The sequence below is a fragment of the Lepidothrix coronata genome, unplaced genomic scaffold, assembly GCF_001604755.1.
Source record: "Lepidothrix coronata isolate B3197 unplaced genomic scaffold, Lepidothrix_coronata-1.0 Scaffold145, whole genome shotgun sequence".
In the NCBI taxonomy this organism is placed as follows: domain Eukaryota; kingdom Metazoa; phylum Chordata; class Aves; order Passeriformes; family Pipridae; genus Lepidothrix; species Lepidothrix coronata.
Window position 1 is genome coordinate 1,364,335 of NW_016690325.1, and position 21,137 is coordinate 1,385,471.

Here is a 21,137-nt window from a genome sequence, read left to right on the forward strand (position 1 = left end):
TAAAACCCACGTTATTTTCAATTTGCCAAGAGCGGCTGCAGTTTCACCGCGAAATGCTGAGCTGGCAACCTTTTTCTGCGGAAAGTGCTCCTGCTGGTAATTCAAATTCATGACCGGACAACAACAGCGGGTCACAAATCACGAGGGGAAACGTCAGTTTGCAGGGCACTATCGTCGATTATCTTGTGTAACAACGATACAGCTCAGACACTTGGTAGTGTCAAGAATAATGTACCCTTATTCTGTGAGATTACATCAGTAGTGTTTGTTTTATTTTATTTTATAGCGGCTCTGCGTTTCCGAGTGAGCTGCTGAGGGCAGTCGCCCAGAGAAGGACAACCCCGGGGAGGGTAAAGGCAGGGCACGAACCACTTCTGCGGGAGCCCTTTGAGGGTTCACTGCACAGCCGCTACTTGAACTGCCTGAATTCACGGCAGGGCCTCGCTTCTGCTCAGAGGAAGCAGAAAGAGACTACGTTTTGTGTACGAAATGTACACAAAATGTATCGAGACGTTTCCTTGAAGAGACGGACGGCTGGGACTATCAGAGTTCCCGGTCTGGAGTCCGCTCTCAAGAAGGCTGTGACAGCGACACAGACCTTCCCCAAACAGTGCTACAAATGCAGTGACGACCCTGCAGCCTCACTCGCTGCCGGGAGCTCAGGGCTCCCCGTGTTTCCAGCCGCAGCGGGGTCTCTCCCCGCGCCCTTCACGGCGCTCGACGCCTCAAAGCCATAGCCCGGAGAGAGCTACGTACCTGGAACCGCCGCCGTCCCCGCCTCGGGAACTGACGGGAGCAGCGTGCGACGCGCTCCGCCTCCTCCTCCCGCGGCGCGGCGGCGGCAGCGGGCGGTGGATGGGGCCGGTGGGGACGGCGGCCGTGCGGGACCCCGGCGGGGCCGCGCTGCCCCGCGGCTTCTGGGCCGCCGTGCGCGTGTGGCTGGAGAAGCCGCAGGTGGCCAACAGGCGACTGTGCGGGGCCGCAGTGGAGGCGGAGGGGACGGTGGCGCTCGGGGAGGGCGGGGAGGCACCTCTATCCTTCGCCGCCGTGGGCGGTGGGCAGGAGGGGCGAGCGGGGGCCGCGGAGCTGGGCCGGCTGTGGAGGGAGGTGCGGGGCCAGCTGTGTCTGCCGCCGCCCCTCAGGCCCTGGGGCGGGCCGGGTGAGCTCCGAGCCCTGCTGAGGACGCTGCTGCCCCGGGGGCGCCCGCCCGCCCCGCCGGCCCGGGAGCTGGTGGTCCAAGGTGAGCGGAGCCCGGCGCAGAGGGGGCGGGATGGTGGGTCGGGGGCTGCGGCAGACCTGTCCCGTCAGAGATTGTCTGGCAGATGGGATAAATACCACTTTTTTCCTCCCTTTATCTTCTGTTTTTATCTTTTGTTGTTATGCTGGGAAGAGGCAGCAGTTTGAAACGCAAATTAACAGGGGTCGAACACCTGCAGGACTCTTGAGCTCCCGTCATGAGTAGGCTGCCCACACACAAAAGCTGCTTGTAGTGCAAACCTAATTCCAGGCTTGTAAGGACTGATGATAGTGTTGGAAAATGAATCATGGAATCATAAAATCAACTGGGTTGGAAAAGACCTCTGAGATCATCAAGTCCAACCCTTGATCCAACCCTGCTGTGGTTACTAGACCATGGCACTAAGTGCCACATCCAGTCTCATCTTGAAAACCTCCAGGGATGGTGAATCTACTACTTCCCTGGGCAGCCCATTCCAATGTCTGATTACTCTCTCCATAAAAAATTTCTTCCTAGTGTCCAACCTAAACTTCCCTCGGCACAGCTTAAGATCATGCCCTCTTGTCCTACTGCTGGTTGCCTGGGAGAAGAGACTGATGCCCACCTGGCTCCAGCCTCCTTTCAGGTAGTTGTAGAGAGTGATGAGGTCTCCCTTGAGCCTCCTCTTCTCCAGGCTAAACAACCCCAGCTCCCTCAGCCTCTCCCCATAGGACTTGTGCTTGAGTCGCTTCACTAGCCTTGTTACTGAATAGAAGAGGCAGCTGTGTCACCTGCCTGGCCAAGTTTAACTGTTTGTATCAACTTTCTTCTTGTTTAATGTTGCTTAAAAATGAAGCTGCACTTGTCTTATTTTTGTTTTTTTCCCTTTGTTTTGTTCTGACACTGTATGACCGTACTATGCTGCAGTAAATCCTACTAATGTAAACAAAGTTTTAAAGAATAGAGGTTGACATCTCCTTTAAGATAAATTTTGGAAAAACCTGTTGATGTGGATTAAATTCTAGTAGTAATGTTTTGAAAAGAATCAGAATTCCAGAAAAAATTAAATTTACCATTCAGAAAGACCTGTAGTCATAGATGGGTGACAGCTGTGTTTGGATGCTCTTGTGGCCTTTTTCTTGCTGCCTTAAAAAATAGGGAAATTTAAAAAAAAAGTCTGTGTTGCAGTTTTAATTTTTCTTTTGATGTTAAAAGGTGTTCCTGAGCTATATCTAGAGAGCCTATCTGTAAGAATTTTTTTTTAATTAATATGTTTAAAATGAAAAAATGTCAGGGATGGGATTGCTAAAGATGGGACAAGACAGCAAGACTTAATGTTTCCTCTATTGCTAATTATTCTTTCTTGTTGCACTCAGAAAATTTTGGACCCCATTGAAAATTGGTTGTGTAGCCAATATAGCATTTGTAGTTGCCAGAATGTTTGTTTTAATAGCAATTGAAAAACTGTTTGCAAAACTGAGAACTTAATAAGTTATTCAGAGGAAATTGCCCTGCATAAACAATAGCTAAAAAGATTTTTGCAACTAGTTTATAAAGCAGTAATGCATACACGCTGTAAGATATATGGAATATAATGAATGCTTTTAGATTCACTTTTTCAAAATCTCTAGTGTTTGAAATCCATCAGTAGTGTGGTTGCTGAACATCACTCAGTGTAGGAACATCACACATGCACCTTAACCTAAAAGCAGGTCTTCCCAGGCAGTGTTCCTTCAGAGTTATGAGTTACTAATTTAGGGATAGATAATGTGTTTTTTCACAGTGCTTAGTCTAAGAACTCAAATTGGGAAAGCTGCATGATGCCAAAAGGGAAACACAGCTATGCTTAATTATAATCATGCAATAGATCCCATGTTTGCACATGGCAAATTTGATAGATATTTTTAATATTATTGATTACTTTTTAATATTGCACCAATTGTTTATCTAATACTGGAGTGATATGTAAGTCTCTGTTTGATTGAAATTGCTTCCCAGGATTCTGGATTTACTGTGGGATACGGGAAAGCAGCAGTTTTGTGCTAGAAAAGTTTCATTGGCTAGCTTTTAATTTATTAAAATAATTGGGTTAAAGTAAAATGAATACTCTTGCTGGGCAGCCTTAGGTATTTTGAAGATATCATGCAACAGAATGCTAAATTTTGAGAATTCGAACCATCCAGTTTTTGGATGTCAGGCACAATGAGAAACGGATTTATTTTTAGCATTGTGGTTTTTCCTGTGTTGTCCTAGATCTCACTGGTTTGCATTTAACATAGTAAGGAGACAAAAGTTCATCTTGGTGCGAACCAGGATGGAATAATATACCACTGTTTGCATATCTTTTTAGATGTTTACAATGGAACTGTGACCTTTCTGCCTTTGGAGGAAAACAGTGAAGGAAAATGCCTGATTAAGAAGTGCAATATTTATCAAATTCAACTTAAACACATAAAAGATGAGGAGTGGTAAGTGCTGGGACCGAGAGGGAAAGCAAACAGTGAGTTATTGCAAGAGTTACACAATGGCTTAGTATTGGCACATAGGCAATTTGGTTTATGTAATTTCCTGCTTGATTGGTAAATTGCAGTAGTGTTGTGATCTGAGTGCATAGTGTTCTGTAAAAAGAAACATCTACAATACCCAAAGTATCACAAAGCTCTATTTCAACTTTGAATATATACATTGACTGTAGCTGTGTGTGGTCTAGAAAAAAATATGCCTATTCCGTTCATGAGGAATTAACTATGCCTGTGAAAAAAGTCAGGTTCTGGGGGTGTTAGTAGGGCTGAGGTCAAATTGGAGTTGCTGTGAACCCACTGAGCTTCAGTCACTGAAAGGTGACATTGCAGCTTGGTCCTGAGCATCTGAGGATGTAGCTCTAATGAAACCTGAATAAAGTTAGAGAAGATGAAATAATGGATTGTGCCAATGGATGTGTTTTTCTTCTAAATTTTCCTTTTCTTTTTCTCATGAATTTCATAAACTGACTTTTGCTACTTAGTGTTTGGCTATCTTGTTAAATCTGGTTGGTCATCATATGCGAGTCCTCGTTCATTGTGTTAAATGCAGCATGGACTCTCATGTACAGTGTTTGAATTGACAGATAATGAGCTGACAAAATTCAGGGGAGACTGTTAACCCGTTATTCAGTAACTTCATTGTTTTATTTTCCTTTTGGTTTTGTAAATTATGTATTTCCTTATTCTCCTATCTAGTTTTATATCTCTGTTTGATTTGCTGATTTCTCCACTTAATCATTTTTTTCTCCCTCTTTGAGGTAGCTGAAATAATGAAATATACTGTATTTATTAAAAATTGTTTATTTGTTTGTTTGAAGGTCTGTGTCTGTTGTAGCTCCATTTCCAGAGGATTGGTTTTCAGATGGAATTGCATACCCCAAACTAGCGTGGCTTGGAAATGAACTTTTGTCCAAACTGGCTAAATGGTCTGTGGAGCAAAAGCCCAGTGAGTTTAAAAGTACACTCTCACTCATTTCTGTAGCAAAGTACAGCAAAGTGTATCAAGACCTCAAAGAAAAATACAAAGAAATGGTAAAGGTAAATTTAGCAATACATACAATAATAATATCTTTTCATAACTTTTTTCATTGTTTGTGTAGTGAAGCTGCTTCTGTCACTAAATAAATTCAGTATTTGGAAGAACTTGAAAAGCAAGATTTAGAGACAAATTCACAACATATATTTGGAGGACTTAGACATTTTTGAGAATGTATCTCCTGTTTTAAAAAGTAAGCAGTAGGTCAGTGGAATAAATACTAAGTCACCCACATTAGAAGGCACAAATAAAGCACTTGCTTCTCCAAAACCTGAAAGACTCTGTAAACAGCACTGGTTAGCAAGCAGGTTAAGTTTCCTAATCCTCTTCTGACATTTGTATGATATCTTAGTATGTGTTATATATGTGTTTTGTAACACATTGTGAAAATGTTGGAAGGTTTTACTGTTGATATTTCTGTACTAACAGAAAGATATACTTGAGAGGAGAATTGGTCTTTTAGGTAAGTTGGTAGTTCAGGCTTTAGATCTGCAGTAGAATTAGTGTAGAGTTGAGCATTTCAGTCTTTGTTTCAATTCCTTGTTTAGAAAATAATCCTTGGGGATAATACTTGAGCTTTCTGACTTCCTACATCAGATTTTGATTCTTTGTGTTCTGTTGTGCCAGGGTAATTCTATATCTGTTACCTTGTGAAAAGAAATCTATAAACATTCATGTTAACAGTGTTGCACAGGAAAAATATAAGCATTTTTCTCCTGAGAGAGTTAAGCAGAACATACATGATCTATTACAGAACAGATGCAGCAGTTTACTCGTGACCTGCACATATGGAGCCATAATGTTCTTGGAAACTTTATTGTTTGGATGAGAACATTCTTTACACCATCATTCTTTCGTGTGACTCACAAAATCAAACAGTCTTTATTTACATTCTTTGTGTATGTTTTTAATGAGGCTAAAATACAGAATTCGTGAGGTGCAGAAACCTATTGAAGTGGATGAATGCATGAGTATCCAGATTACTGTAACATTTTTTAGTTATTTTGGATGATGAAGAAAATAAATTTTCTCCATTTTTTTCTCTGTTTTTTTTCCTGAAGGTGTGGCCTGAAGTGACAGATCCTGAGAAATTTGTTTATGAAGATGTTGCCATTGCTACTTACTTGCTGGTATGGAATCGCTTTGCCTAATAATGTTCTATAAGGTTCTATTTCCTAATAATAGAACCTCTCTAAAGAAAATCAGTTTAGAAGGAAACAAGAACTTCTTTGTAAAGATATGGTAAAGATTTGCAGTCTTCTGTTGCAGAAAATTGATGATCTACACAGACAAGATGTATTTATTTCTAAGTGATAAAGCGAAAAGCACTGATGTAGAAGTGGTTGGTTGGACCAACTGGAGATCAGGAGTGATTGTTTCATATGTTTTTCTATCACTTGTTAATTTTATGTTAAAGGTTTTTCACTGCTATGCCTTTCCCTGATAAAATTTCAGCTCAAATCTCATCTTCAAATGTAATAAGGCCAACTATAGATGCTGGGAATGCCTGGTGCAGTTTTCTAAGACACCTACATACTTAGATTCTGTGAAAATTCTGCTACCTGCAGTCACTAGAAACTTCAGTTTTATAAAAAGCATCAAAAATGGGTCGCTGTATAGGCACATAAATATTTTTTACTGCCATCCAGAGTGTGGTAAGAGCATGTCTGCCTTGAACTCTTCCTCTGGAGTCTATTTAAATCAGTATTTGTAAGTAAGTTAGATCATTTACAGAACTTCCTAAAGGCTAATTAATTTTGATAGTTGACTGTTTAACCCCTCAGAGCCTTAGACACTGTCTTGTGGAAAGAGCTGTGTAATAGACTCATCTTTACCATTTTTACCACTGTGTTAATATTAGATGTTGTAAATTAGGAATTTAATTGTAGCCACAAGAAATTTCTGTAGCGATAGCATTTTTATGCACATGAATGTTGGTTTACAGTGATAACGTATGTTAGCTGATGTAGCAGTGGTTTTTAAAAAGTTATTAAGTTCATCCAACATACAGTTTATATAAATGAAAACTAACCTAACCTCCTTACTAAATGTTCAGGTATCTATATGATGTTATAGAATAACTCATTATTTAGAAGTACATTAAACAAGTGGTTGAGAGTAGTTGGTTGAAAGTAGGTCCAGTGTCAAGTTGTTATGGATTTATGGTGTCTACATGTTACCTCATTTTACTCTGCAATCACCTGTGTCTGGGGGCATGACCAAAGCAGTAGCTGTTCAGTTTGTATGGGGAAAAACTCTGGAGGAATTGGAGGATAGGTATGATCTACATAGGAGATGATTAGGGGTTTCTGGGATACTGCCTAAAGTGCCAAAGTGCAATGATTGGTAAATTTAAAAACATAAACATCGCCTGATAATCTCATGGATTATCTTCATCTTCTTTCCCTCTAGCAAAACTGATATATTCACAAGAGACAATGTTACAAATATTAATTTTCATAGTTAAATATTCTTGTAGATTTTTGTTAATCATAGTGAATAATGAGAGAGCAGAGTTGATGAATGTGTGCTCTGTAACTTCTCATTGAAGGAAAAAGTTTGACAGTGATAGAGATTAATCCGTGTTCTGCAGAGAAATAGCCAGTTGTTAATTATGAATTACATACCTATGTAAAAGTAACTACTAATGTATGGGGCAGGGACTAGAATTTTGGTGAAAGCTTTGGGGTCCCTGTAGCTGATGCAGAATTTGGGGCAGCTGACTCACTGTTGCTTTGTTCAGTAGAAAAGGAGGTTACATTTGCTGATATATCACCAACTGATTACAAAGAACATTTTAGTTATTTTCAGCTCTGCCACCACAAATACAGTGGATATAAACGCCTCCGGGGTGTTAATTGCAGAGACATTGTTGAAGTTTACTTGATCCTTCCCTTGCTTCCCACTGTTCTCCTCTTGCACCCATTGTTTTAGCAACTTTACATTTATGCTGGTTCTAGCCCAGAGTTGTATAGCCCCGATTAATTTCAACTTCTAGTGACTCAGGAGGGAGTGGAGGATGTGCTTAGCACTTAGAAACTGATATTTTGCAACATAATTCTTGCCCCCTCCATAAACGGTTTCAATGTTTTTCTGTTGTTTTTTTTTTTTTTTCCTCTAAAGTTATTTTATCTGTGAGTACAGGGAATATTTTCTGTCACATCTGCATTCCCAGCTTTCTCCTTTAATTTCCGATAACCTTTTGCTTCTTTTTTCAGGGAAACTTGGGAGCAGAAATCTAAAATATTTTGTTTTCTTGCCTTAGACTCTTTGGGAAGAAGAGAGAAAGGAAAAAGGGTTGACTAAGAAACAGTCATTTGTAGACCTTGGATGTGGAAATGGTCTACTGGTTCACATTCTAAACAATGAAGGGGTAAATAGAATGCTTTTTAAAATAATGATTAAAAACTAGAGATAGTCAATATTCTTATTACGCTTTCCTTTTATCTGGCATGCAAATAGCCAAAATACAGTCAATTTATCTCACTAAAATAGGATTTTGTCACTCTCACCAAGAGAAAATCCTAGCAGAGCTTTAGAAACCTTTCATTTATTATCTGTTTTTATTAGTACATTTTGTGTCAGTTCAAGGCTGTTTTTTCTGAGGTAAGAAATTAAGGGGGGGAAATTAAAAATGGTGGTCTAATTTAGTTTTGCTGTAGAAAAAAGCGAAGGGTAATGTGGAATCTTGACATGAAGATTCTCTCTCACAACATGGCGTTCATGAACTTATTTTTGAATTGAATTCTACTTGCAGTTTCCTGAAGATGTTTTTCTGTATCTTTAAAAACAATCCTGACATCTGTTAATTGAAAATGCCTAACAATATGCTGTGCTTTTGGGAATGAAAATGTGGCAATGCCATAGTTTCTTGATGCATAGTTTCTGACACAACAACAAAAATAGGTCAGTGAGACTAAACGAAACCGAGGGAAGTTGGGTCTGTCTGGTTCAGAGAATTGCATTTTCCACTTTGTAAAGGAAATGAATATCTCCTATTAGATCAATAAATTTCATTGGTGGTAAAAATTGGCCCAAGTTCTCCTAACACAAGCTTTCTATTCTTGTGTGGCCAGAAAAATTGTGTCTATTGCAAGGCGCTATTTTCCCTGTAGATGTTTCTTTTCATTCATCATTAGTTCATCACTGCTGGAGTGCTGACAAACATTAACTGTCAAAAAAGTCATGTGTGAGAGTTTTATGAAACTTTTTTAGTAATCAATTTTGGTTAGTTCTGCACAAGGTTCTTGAAGTTCAAATACTTACACATTCTTCATTTCTTGCTTTAGTTTCCAGTCTATTTCCTCTTCTCTTCAATTCACACAGGAAAAAATGTGTTTGGACTTTGATAGTTGAAAGGTGGTTCTCCACTAAGGACTGCTTAGAGTAGCACTCTTCTCTGAGCCCTGTGGGAGCTACAGTAGTACTCACCTTATAAAAGGTTTTGGTATTTTAAAAACAAACAAAAAATGATACCTCTGCTTCTACATTTGTGGAGATCCAGGTTTTCAAGAGCAGTCTCAGTAGGTGTGCTCTGGTAAAATTTTTAACCAGATATATTCTTAAGGTTTCCAAGTAATTCCCTTTATATTTTGAAGGGAAAGAAGGGATTAAAAGTATTCAGCTTCTACCTGAAATGACAAAGCGGCATTTCATTATTTGTCTTAAATTTTATCATGAATGAAATAATCACTGTTAATATGTACATTTAGTGAGCCTGTTTGACAATTTCTGCTAAAAGTAGTACTTGAAATGACACTTTTTGTTGTTCGAATATTCCAGCATTCAGGTAGAGGAATTGATGTGAGGAGAAGAAAAATATGGGACATGTATGGACCAGAAACTCATTTAGAGGTATTATGCAAATGTATGTCAGTCTTACTGTTTTGTAAATTTATTCTTTTGTTCATTGCTTCAGGTTGTATTGCTGCAAATGTAATGAAGCATATTGGGTTACAGGCAGCTGTCTAAAGTGACCCAATGGTTTGGTATGATGCCATCCATATACAGAGGGGCTGTGAAGTAAGTTGTAAAGGGAATTATGAGAGCAATATGGTGTCGTACCCTTGCATATTTGCAACTTGCTTATTTTCAGCTGGGAAGACTAACATGATCTCTTACTGCATGTACAGACATGCACACTATGAAACAAGCTTTGATTTTACTGGCAGATCAATATTAAGCAGCTTTATTTGCACCACTGTAGCTCATAAAAGATAATAATATTGAAAATTTTGAGTGTCTTTTTCTTGAAAGTGATGACCTTCCAGTGCTATGTGCTGTTTTGGTGACAAAATTGTTGCCGAACCTCAAATGAGCCAATATAAAAGCCTTCAAAAATGAACAGGAAAATGAGTCTGAAAGAGGGATTATATTTCAAGTTCCATATTAGCATTTTTATGAGAACAGGATGAATTTGAGCACAGGAACATTCACTTTGACTCCAGGCGTTCTTGTTAAAGTGTGGTGCCAATGAACAGTTTCCGTTTGGAGGTGAGGTGTTCCTGATTTTTTTGTTCTCTAGACTCTAAAATTTCTCACTGTGTTCTCTCAAAAATTGTCAGCTTCCAGTACAGTAAAATAATTCCCCACCTACAGTTATTCTCTAATAGTTTTGTTTAAAGTTAAATTTGATATAACTTTGGATGCTAAAAACTTACACTAAATCAACAAAAGAGCAGCAGTTTACACAGATGGGAGGTGAAGCTTTCGCAGTGCACAATGTTGTGTTGCCCTCTCTTTGCCACCCCACCATTTTGGGTACAGATTGCCAAAACTGCCATGTTCTTTTGCTACAGTCTGCAAACAGATCTTACGGAAATGCCTCAAGAAACAATCCAAAACATCAAGCTGTGGAGCTCCTTCATACCTGTTATACTACATCACTACTACTACATTAAGTCACATCTGGCAATGCCAAACAGCGTCTTCTCTTTTCCTGTGTGTTACACGTTCCTTTTCTTGCCCAGACAGAAACAAAGAAACTGTAAAAATATAAAAAAATATGCATATGAGGAAAGTGCAGGTTTATGCTGGAAGGAGTTATACAATGAGCAGGAAGGGTTAAATGATTTTGCAAGACTCCTGTAGCCAGAGGAGTCACAGAAGGAGAAAGCACCTGCTCACAGCCGGTTGTTACCTTGAAGCGTATTTTGTTTTGATCTTTACTTAAAGCATGAGTTGCAGGATGGATATTGCCATCTGTGACATTTAGTAGAGAGAACTAGCAATATAAAGGAGTGTAACAGGTGTCACTCTGTATTGCCAAACTGCTGTCAGATAGGGTGAATACAAATTTGATTATGGGTGACAAAATGTGGAGTATGGCACTGGTAATTCATGCTGTGCCTAAATTGAGTGATCAAAACTGAAATGTAAAGTATGAGTAATTTGTTCAATCAACCTTAAGAAAACACTTACCCAAGACTTGGTTTAACATCTAGTAACCTGCCAGAGAGAAATTTGTTACATTCATTATCTAGAAATGTATATACATAACTAAAAATGATCAGAGATGTAGTTTTTAAAGTGAACAATAATCACCATATTGATCCTTAAGGAGGAATTGAAATGTAACCAGAGATAGCCTGAAATTTCTGAAATTCCTTAATAGGATGTTTGGGTTTGTTTTTTGTTTGGTTTTGTTTTTAAAATTCCTATGCAGGTACTACTTTAAATATACATGTGAATTTTAAGCTTGTAAAACATATATTTTCTATATAAGAAAAGAGTATAAGCATAATTTTCAGAACTTTTCCTGAAGGTCTGTGGAAATTCAAATCTAAAACTTGTTTCAAATCTGCCCAATAATTAAGATTCATACATGTTTTCAGGAAAGAGTGTGTACTTCCATGGTATTAATAACTTTAAGTCCTTTCTTTGCCGAAGTTAGTTTATGGTGAGAAAACATGTTTGTGAGGCACAAACATTAAAGGCACTCTAGAACTTTTGAAATTTAACCTGTATAAAGAATTCATCCTGTTTGTTTTATTTTGGGGGGTTTGTTTGTTTGTTATTGTTTGTGGGGTTTTTGGGTTTTGTTTGGGTTTTGTTTTAAGAATGTCAGGATAGGATGTTCTTGAGTTTATTTGTGGGTCAGTATTGTGGCAGGAAGACTTCTTTGCTGTTGTCTTCTCAATTCATATATATCGAATTTCCATTAGGCAAAATACTATTCCAAAGGTCACCAAAGAAGCATTCTTTTTGTAACCTATTGTTTCCTAATTTTGCTCCTGGTTTAACATGTATTATAAGGTGATCTTGACACAACTTGGAAGGAGGTGGAATGGCAACATGGACAAGAGGAGAAAGTGTTAGGCTGGATTAGGTTTATTATATGTGAAAGCATGTGAAGAGTGTTGTTTTGTATGTTAGGATTTGATTTGGGAAGCATCTGTGAAAGAGAAGATAACAGTGCATCTGTGTTCTGATTAATTGCTGTGTGAGTCCTAGGGACTGTAAAACATAGCAAATTAAGTGACTTCCTGAAAAATTGAGTCCAGACATACATGTAACAGAAGGAGATTGGCGAGAAATTGTAATCCAGTGTATGATATTTGTTTACAGATATTTAGGGTGCCACATATCTTAATCATAGTTGTTATTCCACTCCTTTTCTGACCAATGTTTGTGGGTATTTGTTGCTAAATTACTTCTGTGTAGCTATAAAAAATTACTACCTAGCAAAAATTCATATTGAGGAAAACATTGTTGGTGTCTGTGATTCTCCTTCACCTGGTATTTGTCAGCTAATATTTTATATTGTTTGCGCAATGCTTTACTAACAAATAAAATGCTTTAAAGAAACCTGTAATAGAATTCACTTAATGTATTGTTTTGTGTTTTAGGAATCTACAATCGTGCCAGGTGACAGTCATCTCTTTCCAGACACTGACTGGCTCATAGGAAACCATTCAGATGAATTAACACCATGGATACCCGTAATTGCAGCTAGGTATTTGTGGAGGAAGGGGAGTGAGAGGGAAGGAATTTAAAAAACCCAAACAAGCAAAAGGAAACAAACAACTCCCTCATAATTACCTATGTGGGCTTGGTAAAAACTGTCACTTTTGCTGCCACACCTTGCAAGACTCACTTCTTTTGATGACAATTTATTATTTTTACAAAATGTTTCTCTTCTTGTGGAGAAGCAATAGAATTCAGTGCAGCATTTTGGTTTTGAAGTTCAAAAACTTCATATATGTGAATCTCTTGTTGGTTTTTGTTGGTTTTGTGGGTTCTTTTCTGTAAATAAGAGCTTATGGTTCTACCTTCCCTTGAACTGTTCCTCTCTTTACAACCAGCAGCAGTAGTTTACTGTCTAGAAATTTAGTTCTGCAAACCAGGTTGGCACAGTAATTTGCTACAGCAAATATGTTATGAAATAGTATTTTTGGTTAAACTAATAGATCTACTGAAAGAGGAAGTTATAAGTATTATTGCATGAAGCTCTGTCACTTAATAAAAATTTTCATTACTGCTTTTATCTGATAGTTTATTTGTTAAATTTTTGTGTTTTCTGAAATAACATCAGCAGGTTTTTATCCTCCTTGTAGGTCTTCCTATTCATGTTGCTACTTTGTGCTGCCATGTTGTTTCTTTGATTTCCATGGAAAATACAGCCGAAGACAAAGCAAGAAAACTCAGTACAGAGAATATCTAGATTTTATTGCCCAAGTGGGATTTGTATGCGGCTTTCATGTAGAAGAAGATTGCCTTAGAATTCCATCAACAAAAAGGGTAATTTTGGACTCTGTAGAGCTTTGCCTTTTTTTTTTCCTTTTTTTTTTTTAAATCTACTGGCTGTTTGAAGCATGTGGATGTTTGTTCATTGTTATTGTACGATCAGACCATAGTCAGCTGCATTACTTGATACAATATGCTCTGAAGAGAGACTGAAAATGCTCCCTGTTTTCTTGGGTATTCTACTCTTCATGTCGTAGGTACAAACCTAAAAACAGGAAGGAATGGAAAGTTTCTTGATTTTTTTCTTATGCCACTATGTGGATGGAAAACTTAAAAAACCTACCTGTCTTGTTTATTTGTACTTAATTTGTACTTAATTTTGCAGTTCTTCAAATCCGGTGAAATTCAAAGTGCAATGTTCTCAGATAGGTAAAGGTGTCCAACTTTAACTTTGTAAATAATCTGAGGGTCAGGAAAATTACTTTTGCTCTGTGATTGTATAGCATGATTGATTTTGATTTGTTTACTGTATTTTTTTCTGTGGCACCAGTATTCAAAAACTAGAATTAAAAGTGCCTCAGATGTTAATGAGCATTGTGTTTGCATTGGTATCTCCTGTAGGCAGTGAGAAACCTGCAGAAACATGAAAAGGTTGGGGGACTGTAAGTTTGAGACTCTGTGTAGTGATTTACCTTTTTCTACTAAAATAGGTAAGCCTGATTGGAAAAAATAGGATCTATCCACCTACAGAATCTGCTCTGATTGACAAGCAGATAACACAGTTTATTAACAATCGTCGGACCTGTACTGGCATCACGTGTGACAGAAGAGTTGGATTTAATCATAAGGACCACTGTGATGGTGTGTGTGAAGAAGCAGGCTCAGAACTTCCTGCAGATGAGACTGAGACAGCTGGTACCACTTGGATGCCTGGATTTCAACCCAGAGAAAAAGTGGAACAAATCAGAAACTGTGCTTCCCTCCCTCGGGAGTTTGTAGATGAAGTGGTTCTCAATGTGGCAAACTTGCTGCTAAATGCAACCCCCCAAAAATCATGTTCAAATATGCAGGGTGGAAATATGAATTCTTGGAATCAAGGAGGTGAGGTTGTCTTTCCTTAACACTATCTTTTGCTGGTGGAACATGTCTTTTCCAATGAATTCATATGTTTGTAAATTCAGTAAGTGAAATAGATTTTTAGGAAATACCAAAACAGGTACAGTAGCAATCAAAGGTGCTTTTTTCTGCTGTGTTTTATTGCACATAGAAGAATATTTGGAAATTGGTGTGAGGCTTTTATTCTGATTTACACTTAAATAGTATTAGAGAATCCATTTTTATTGAAACACACCAAAGTAAACCCCACAACTCTTCCCCATTTTCCAAAACAAAACACTGCATCTGTCTGCGGAGAATATTAAGTTCTTGAATATTCACATGATAATTAGCTGTAATTCTGTAAGAATTATGTAAGAAGTGCTTTGAAATGCCATTTGGTTACGATGATTAGGAATTCTTAGTTTAGTCTTACAAACAAAAAGAATAGAAGTTGCTGTTAATTTTATGACCAGTCAGTTCATACTATTATCATCTTCCATTTTCCTGTTTATATTATTTCCTTTCTGTAGTTTATCATGTTAAGGTTGCAGAATATCCTTTGAGTTATTCTCTCTTCTAACTACATGCCTATAAACAGTGCTTATTGCGATGAGGGCTACATGCTACTGTAAAAAAAGCAGGGAAAATTAAAAGTGTCTTACTGTGGAAATTCTGTCTTGAGTTCTGTAGAATGAAAGCTGCTATTTTACAGACAATGTACGTGTAAAATATATATCATACCCAATATCGCCAGAACAAAGTTGCTGCAGTACCGGTAGATAATTCTTACATTCTGCTCATAATCATTACCCAATATATAAGTTAAATTTTCTTAAGGTTTTATATATGTAAATTTTTAATGTTTACATTACATTTTTATTGCAGAAAGCCTTTCTTTGAAAGAAGTGGCAGAACACTTAAATAAAGAGACATTAAAAAGGCTAAAGAGTGAATATGGAGGCCTGCAGACACTACTGAAGAACAATCATCAAGTATTTGAAGGTAAAGAAGTTTTAGGTTTTGTTTTTCTGTAATCATTTATTTTATCTCCTCTTTATGCAACTAAACTTAACTGAAATATTACTATGGTGGTGGCTTTTTAACTGCTTTTTGTACCTCTGTGGAAAACCGAATATTCCTTATGTGCCCATCTATCAACAAAATCTTCTAGACCGACTGTATCTGAAAAAACAGCCCTTTTGTTAAAGTGGCTAATTTGATGCTATTCTTTGACTTGGAGCATTTTTATTTTTCCTATGAAATATTGATGATTTTGGGGCTGTCAAATACACAGCATGTTCACTGAAGCATTTAACTGAGACAGACTGGCCTTACTAAGCCCCACAGTGTAAATGGTGACAAGAAATAAAACTAGCCTCCATGAGAACCTGTAACTGTGAGCTTAATGTGTTCATGTAGCCTATGGTAGCATGGCAGAAAGAACTCAGTAGCAAGTCTCTGGTTGGCTGGGTTTGCTCCTAGCAGGTTTTTTTTTTTTTTTTTGGTTTTTTTCCCCCCCTGCTGTAATATGATGGTGGTGTGTTTTCTGCAGTTGTTTTGTTGTTTGGGGTTTTTTGTCAGTGTGAAGTTTTGCAGAAGTAAAGGTGTAGCTTTGCTTTCAAGGTTTTTGTCAGTATTAAAGCTGCTTCAAATTTCAAAATGCATTAAATCCCAACAGTTCTAGCTCAGCTGTAAAATATTGATCAACTAATCCGTGGCAAGTATACTTGAGTATGCAATCTAGTCGCTGCCAGTGGCTAACTTTGCTAAGTTTAGTATCCACTAAGGAGTTCTGTACACTTGGCAATTATAAAACGTGAATCCATACTGAAATACTTTTGAATTACCATCTGTTAAAAAGAGTTGATCACACTGTGTTCATTATGTGTTTGAATTTGATTTCTATCATTAGGAATGGGTGAAATAGATTTACAACCTGTTACATGGAATAAGCATTTAAATTTGCATGGATGCTTTTTGCACATTGTCTCTGAAGAGAGACTAGGATTAAGGCCAGATCTTTCTCAGTAATTTACATCACATGGATACTCCCCATGGCTTCAGCAGAGACGATTTGATTCTTTCCCTCAGGTGCATGTCACCATAGCAAGAAGCTTTTATCAGCAGGTGGTCTGGAAGGATATTGCTCATGCCCAAGAGGACAAAGAAGAACATGGCTACAGCTCTTTTGTCATCTTTACTGAATTGTTTTTCTTTTAAAACATGAAAGGCAGATGCACACACATGCACAGACACGCAAAAAAGAGACTTATGAGTAATTGATCTGTGACGGTTTTGTTTTGATCAGGCATCTTGTCCAATACAGGATTGATTTTCTAGGGGAAAATTATGCTTGATCATATATAGCACTATATCTGCTCATTTTTCTTCTTTCTTTGAGAGAGGTTTTAAAGCTTGTCTGCTTCTCGATTGGCTTTGTGTGAGTTCACATCTCTCTGTGTATCACAGGGAAACCTGGAGGGATGAATTCGTCCAGGCCTGAATGTGTGATACTCAGCTTTCACTGACTGGACTTGTTACCTTTTGAATAGCAATTATCAGACTGCAGAATGACATTGATTAACTGTTCCAAGCTACAAGGGTGTGATACATAAGGTGTGATTGAAGCAGAATATGAAAATAGAGCATGGCAACTTAAAAGTGGCAGATTCTCCCCTCATCATTTTTACTGTTGTTTTTCATCCGTTCTTACTTCCTCCTTTCATCTGTTTTTTGTTCCTGCCTTCCTAACTTACTTTTTTTCCCTTTTCTTTACACATTTAAGGACTTGACAGAGGTTCCAAAGTGTGTGTATGTGTGTGTGTGTGTGTGTGTGTGTGTGTGTGTGTGTGTGTGTATGTGCATGTGTGTGCAGTTTATGGTCCTAACAGCAAATGATTTTTAAAAAAACCCTGAAGTGCTGAATCTTTATTAACAAATGATAATGTGCTATTGATTCCTTTAAAGGATTAGACTTGTCTTCTCTTTGGTGCAGCATGTTTTTGGGTCAATGAACTGTGTAGTGAAATTAGTAGAAGACTTGCTGGTAGTCACATTTTTAATGTAGAGTCGTAAAGTTCTGAGCACCAGAAGAATTATCGTTCTTGAAGTTGAAACTTCGTCAGGGCTTGTAATCTGAATTTGGAGGATTTTAGTCTAAATGATTCTGCTATATTTAAAATGAACAAACAAACTTTTACAAAGACAATACAAAGGTGCCTCAAACTATTCAGCATCACAGTAAAACATCTCTCAGGTAAAACCATCAGTTGTTCCTTATACTGTGTCTATATTGTCTTGGTTTGTTGTGCACTTCTTTCTGTTTCTGTACAAATGGCTCATTTGGTTTTGCCTACCTACAGGCAAATTTTTAGAATATGTGTGTATTTTATTCACAGAATGTCACTGCAGTATTTTCCAGTTTAATTCCCATGGCTGTCTATTAACAGCTGCATTTTTGTTTGTTTTTAAATCTTAGTTCTGAATGGGAGAGTTCACATTCGTGATTGGAGAAAAGAGAAACCATCAAGTAAAACTAAACCTGAAGCGAAGCGTCGCCTTTCAGCTGAAGCATTTAAAACACGTCTCTGTTGGTTTTTCATTCATCATCCTGATGGTTGTTCTTTGCCTTCTGAATCTTGCCCATATGCTCATGGAACTGAGGAGCTAAGGCAGTCTCAGATAATTAAAAAGAAAAAACATATACAGTAATAAAATATTGCCACTTACGTTCAAGCTTGTGTATCCCACTGAACCTGGGATTAACTTTGGGACTGCGTAGTGCATGAAGATCTGTACAATATGAAGGGGTTTTCCACATGCCTATGCATCTTATTTTGCAGTTGGTTTACAAATTCTCCCATATTTCTAAATCTTTATTTTTTTATGGAAAAGGTATAGTAAAGAATGTCTCTATGTTTGGATTTGTCATGGCTTGTCTAGCACATGCTTGTATAAGGATAAAATTTAAAAGCTTAATTTCCTAGGAAACTCTTTGTGATCCTCAGTCAGATCAAAAGCACATGATGCAGCATTTTCAAACCCTGAAAATTATCTAGTTTGTTCCATGTTTTTAAGGAGCGTTAAGGAAACTTTTCTCTCTGACTGTCCAGGAGCCACTCTGGCAGTCACACCCACATCACCTGAGCTGGGACCAAAGCCACCTTACCTCCCTACACACCCCACACTCACAATCAGACCAGGTTTCCTCACTGGCTCTACCTCAGGTTTCCCAGAGCAGAGTCTCAGACCTTGCAATCCTTAAAATAGTTTAATCTTGGTAGAGTAACAAAATAACTGCTCAAGCTGGTGCCTCCAAGGAGGGACCCCGAACAAAGGAAACCCAGGGCTTTTATAACCTCACAGTCTGAGCTACGAAAGTCTCCTGCCGTGTCTCATCGACTCCTGCCGTGTCTGTGTCTGGTCCCCTGGCTGGTGCCACAGCTCCCTGTGCCCTTGGTCATGCCAAGGGTTGGCAGTTCATGGCCTTTTGCCTTGGAGCTCCTGCCACCCAGAGCTCAACCTGCAGCCTGTACTGCAGCTGCAAGGGGAGCTACCTGCACTGAGTCTATTCCTTAGCAGGAAGATTTAGAGTTTCTTATGACTCAGTGGCCCTGGGGAGTCAGAAATTAGGGAGATTTCACTCTTTCCTGACTTGCCAGCTTCCTTTCCATGTTACCATGCAGCTTGCTTTCTTGGTCAGACCCTAGTCCTTTCCTTGCTTTTTATATTGATTCAAAGTGCTTGTTGGTTTGAAGAACAACTTTCTGGGGAACTATTGTGGAAGACTTCAGATGTAGGTGTAGGTTTTTAGGGCTTTGTAGACCACACTGTCATAGATTCATAGAATGATTTGTGTAAGAAGGAGCCTTTAAGACCATCTAGTTCCAAACCCCCCTGCTGTGGGCAGGAACATCTTCCACTAGACCAAATTGCTCAAAGCCCCATCCAACCTGGCCTTTTGCTCTAACAGTAGAAAATGTATTTAATAATATTGGAATGGTGAGGTTTCTGTTTATCAGATAACAGGAATGTCTTGGCACCCTGAGCAGGTTATGATTGGTAGGCTATTATTTTCTTTAAAAGGTTAAATTTTTAAAGTTAAATGCATATCCAAAGGAAGATAATGAAGCTGGTGAAGGGTCTAGAGAAAAAGTCCAATGAGGAGCAGCTGAGGGAACTGGGGTTTTTTAGGCTGGAGAAAAGAAGACACAGGGGGACCTTATTACTCTCTACAACCACCTGAAAGGAGGTTGTAGCCAGGTAGGTATTGGTCTCTTCTCCCAAGTAACAAGTGATAGGATAAAAGAAAATGGCCTCAAGTTGCACCATGGGAGGTTTAGATTGGATATTGGGAAAAATTTCTTCAGTGAAAGGCTTGTCAAACATTGGAACAGGCTGCACAGGGAAAGGGTGGGGTCGTTCCACCGTGCCTGAGGTATTTAAAAGATGTGTAGATGATGCACTTAGGGACTTGTTTTGGTGGTGAACTTGGTGGTTCTGGGTTAATGGATGGACTTGATGATCTTAAAGGTCTTTTCCAACATAATTCTATGATTCTGTGAGCTTATCATTGATCCTATTATTACTCAGTGACAGTCATTAAACTGGGATAATAGTTCATATCTGTCAAGTGCTAGGTACTTGTAAAGTTCAGTATCTGCTGTACAAACTCTGGAACAAGGAATCATGTTGGCTCTGGCCCAGTTTGAGTACTGATAGTGGGAACTCTACTCTGATCTACTGAGACAAACTTTAATTTCAAAGCCTACTAAAGTAAGGGCAAGATAAAAATGAGAAGTTACTAAAGAAGAAATATAGAGATGAGAGCGATGACACAGAAAGTGTCAGGACAGAGAGGTGTAGGGGTAAGAGTGAATAAGCCATGTGAGAACTCTATGAGAGCTCAGGCAGTCTGAAAAAGAAAGGAAGGAAATAATTGAAGACAAAGCAGATGAAAAATTAAAGATGACACTGGAACCACGTTTTAAAACAGTTCCAAAGCTACTTTTCTCACACCCTGACTTCGAGCCAACAGGTTGCAGTCCACTGGATGCAGAAGAAGCTGTCTAAATCTATTGATAGAGTGGGAGCAAAGAACTGACTGAAGTTTTGTATGTTCTCCCTTCTGCCTTTACATTTCTGTTCTGATTCTGGAAGAAGCAGCTCTTGCTGGATCACCTTGACCCTGATAATTGCAGCCTTGCTCATGGATCATATATGATGTTATCCCATATGCCATGTAGTGCAGCTACCTGGCCTCCCTCTAACACCACTTCTGTGGTGGGCTCTGAGCCTTCCCCCCTGGCTCTGGTCCACAGTGTTGTAAATCAAGTCCTGAGTTTGGCCCTAATCAATGCTGTGTTACAAACAGTACAGGATTCGCACATTTCAAAACAAAAAAAAATACACATACCCTGAGGTGAATTACATCCTAAGGGGCAAGTTGAATGTAGTTCAGTGAAGGTTGTTGGACTAAGGGAAAGAGTGGTGTAAGCCAGGTAAATTGTAACTCTTGCGAAGCAGGGCAGCGTGGTAAGGGGACGCAGCTGATAGTGTAGTTACTGTTGTAAGAATCAGA

General features: G+C 38.6%; 2 protein-coding genes across 2 annotated transcripts in view; one reads left to right on the top strand and one right to left on the bottom strand.

The window, feature by feature from the left end:
• Window positions 1-858, bottom strand: part of ACOX3 (acyl-CoA oxidase 3, pristanoyl) — a 34,516-nt gene extending 33,658 nt beyond the window's left edge. The window contains exon 1 of the mRNA XM_017828048.1: window positions 757-858. The gene's annotated coding sequence lies outside the window, so the exon portion shown is untranslated. The remainder of the gene's footprint in view (window positions 1-756) is intronic.
• On the top strand, window positions 856-18,480 carry TRMT44 (tRNA methyltransferase 44 homolog (S. cerevisiae)). The gene is made up of 11 exons (XM_017828049.1): window positions 856-1,240; window positions 3,567-3,684; window positions 4,557-4,776; window positions 5,836-5,904; window positions 8,040-8,147; window positions 9,557-9,628; window positions 12,622-12,728; window positions 13,330-13,513; window positions 14,170-14,560; window positions 15,443-15,559; window positions 18,036-18,480. Exons 1-11 carry the CDS (start codon window positions 856-858, stop codon window positions 18,266-18,268), a joined length of 2,004 nt encoding a protein of 667 aa, XP_017683538.1. The 3' UTR covers window positions 18,269-18,480.
• The last annotated feature ends 2,657 nt before the right edge of the window (window positions 18,481-21,137 follow it).

What these genes read in the sequence shown, in the direction of transcription:
- TRMT44 (XM_017828049.1), top strand. Translation starts at nt 856, where the DNA reads ATGGGGCCGGTGGGGACGGCGGCCGTGCGGGACCCCGGCGGGGCCGCG. An exon ending in AATACAAAGAAATGGTAAAG is followed by an intron (nt 4,777 to 5,835) that starts GTAAATTTAGCA and finishes TTTTTCCTGAAG; the next exon opens with GTGTGGCCTGAAGTGACAGA. An exon ending in GAATTCCATCAACAAAAAGG is followed by an intron (nt 13,514 to 14,169) that starts GTAATTTTGGAC and finishes CTACTAAAATAG; the next exon opens with GTAAGCCTGATTGGAAAAAA.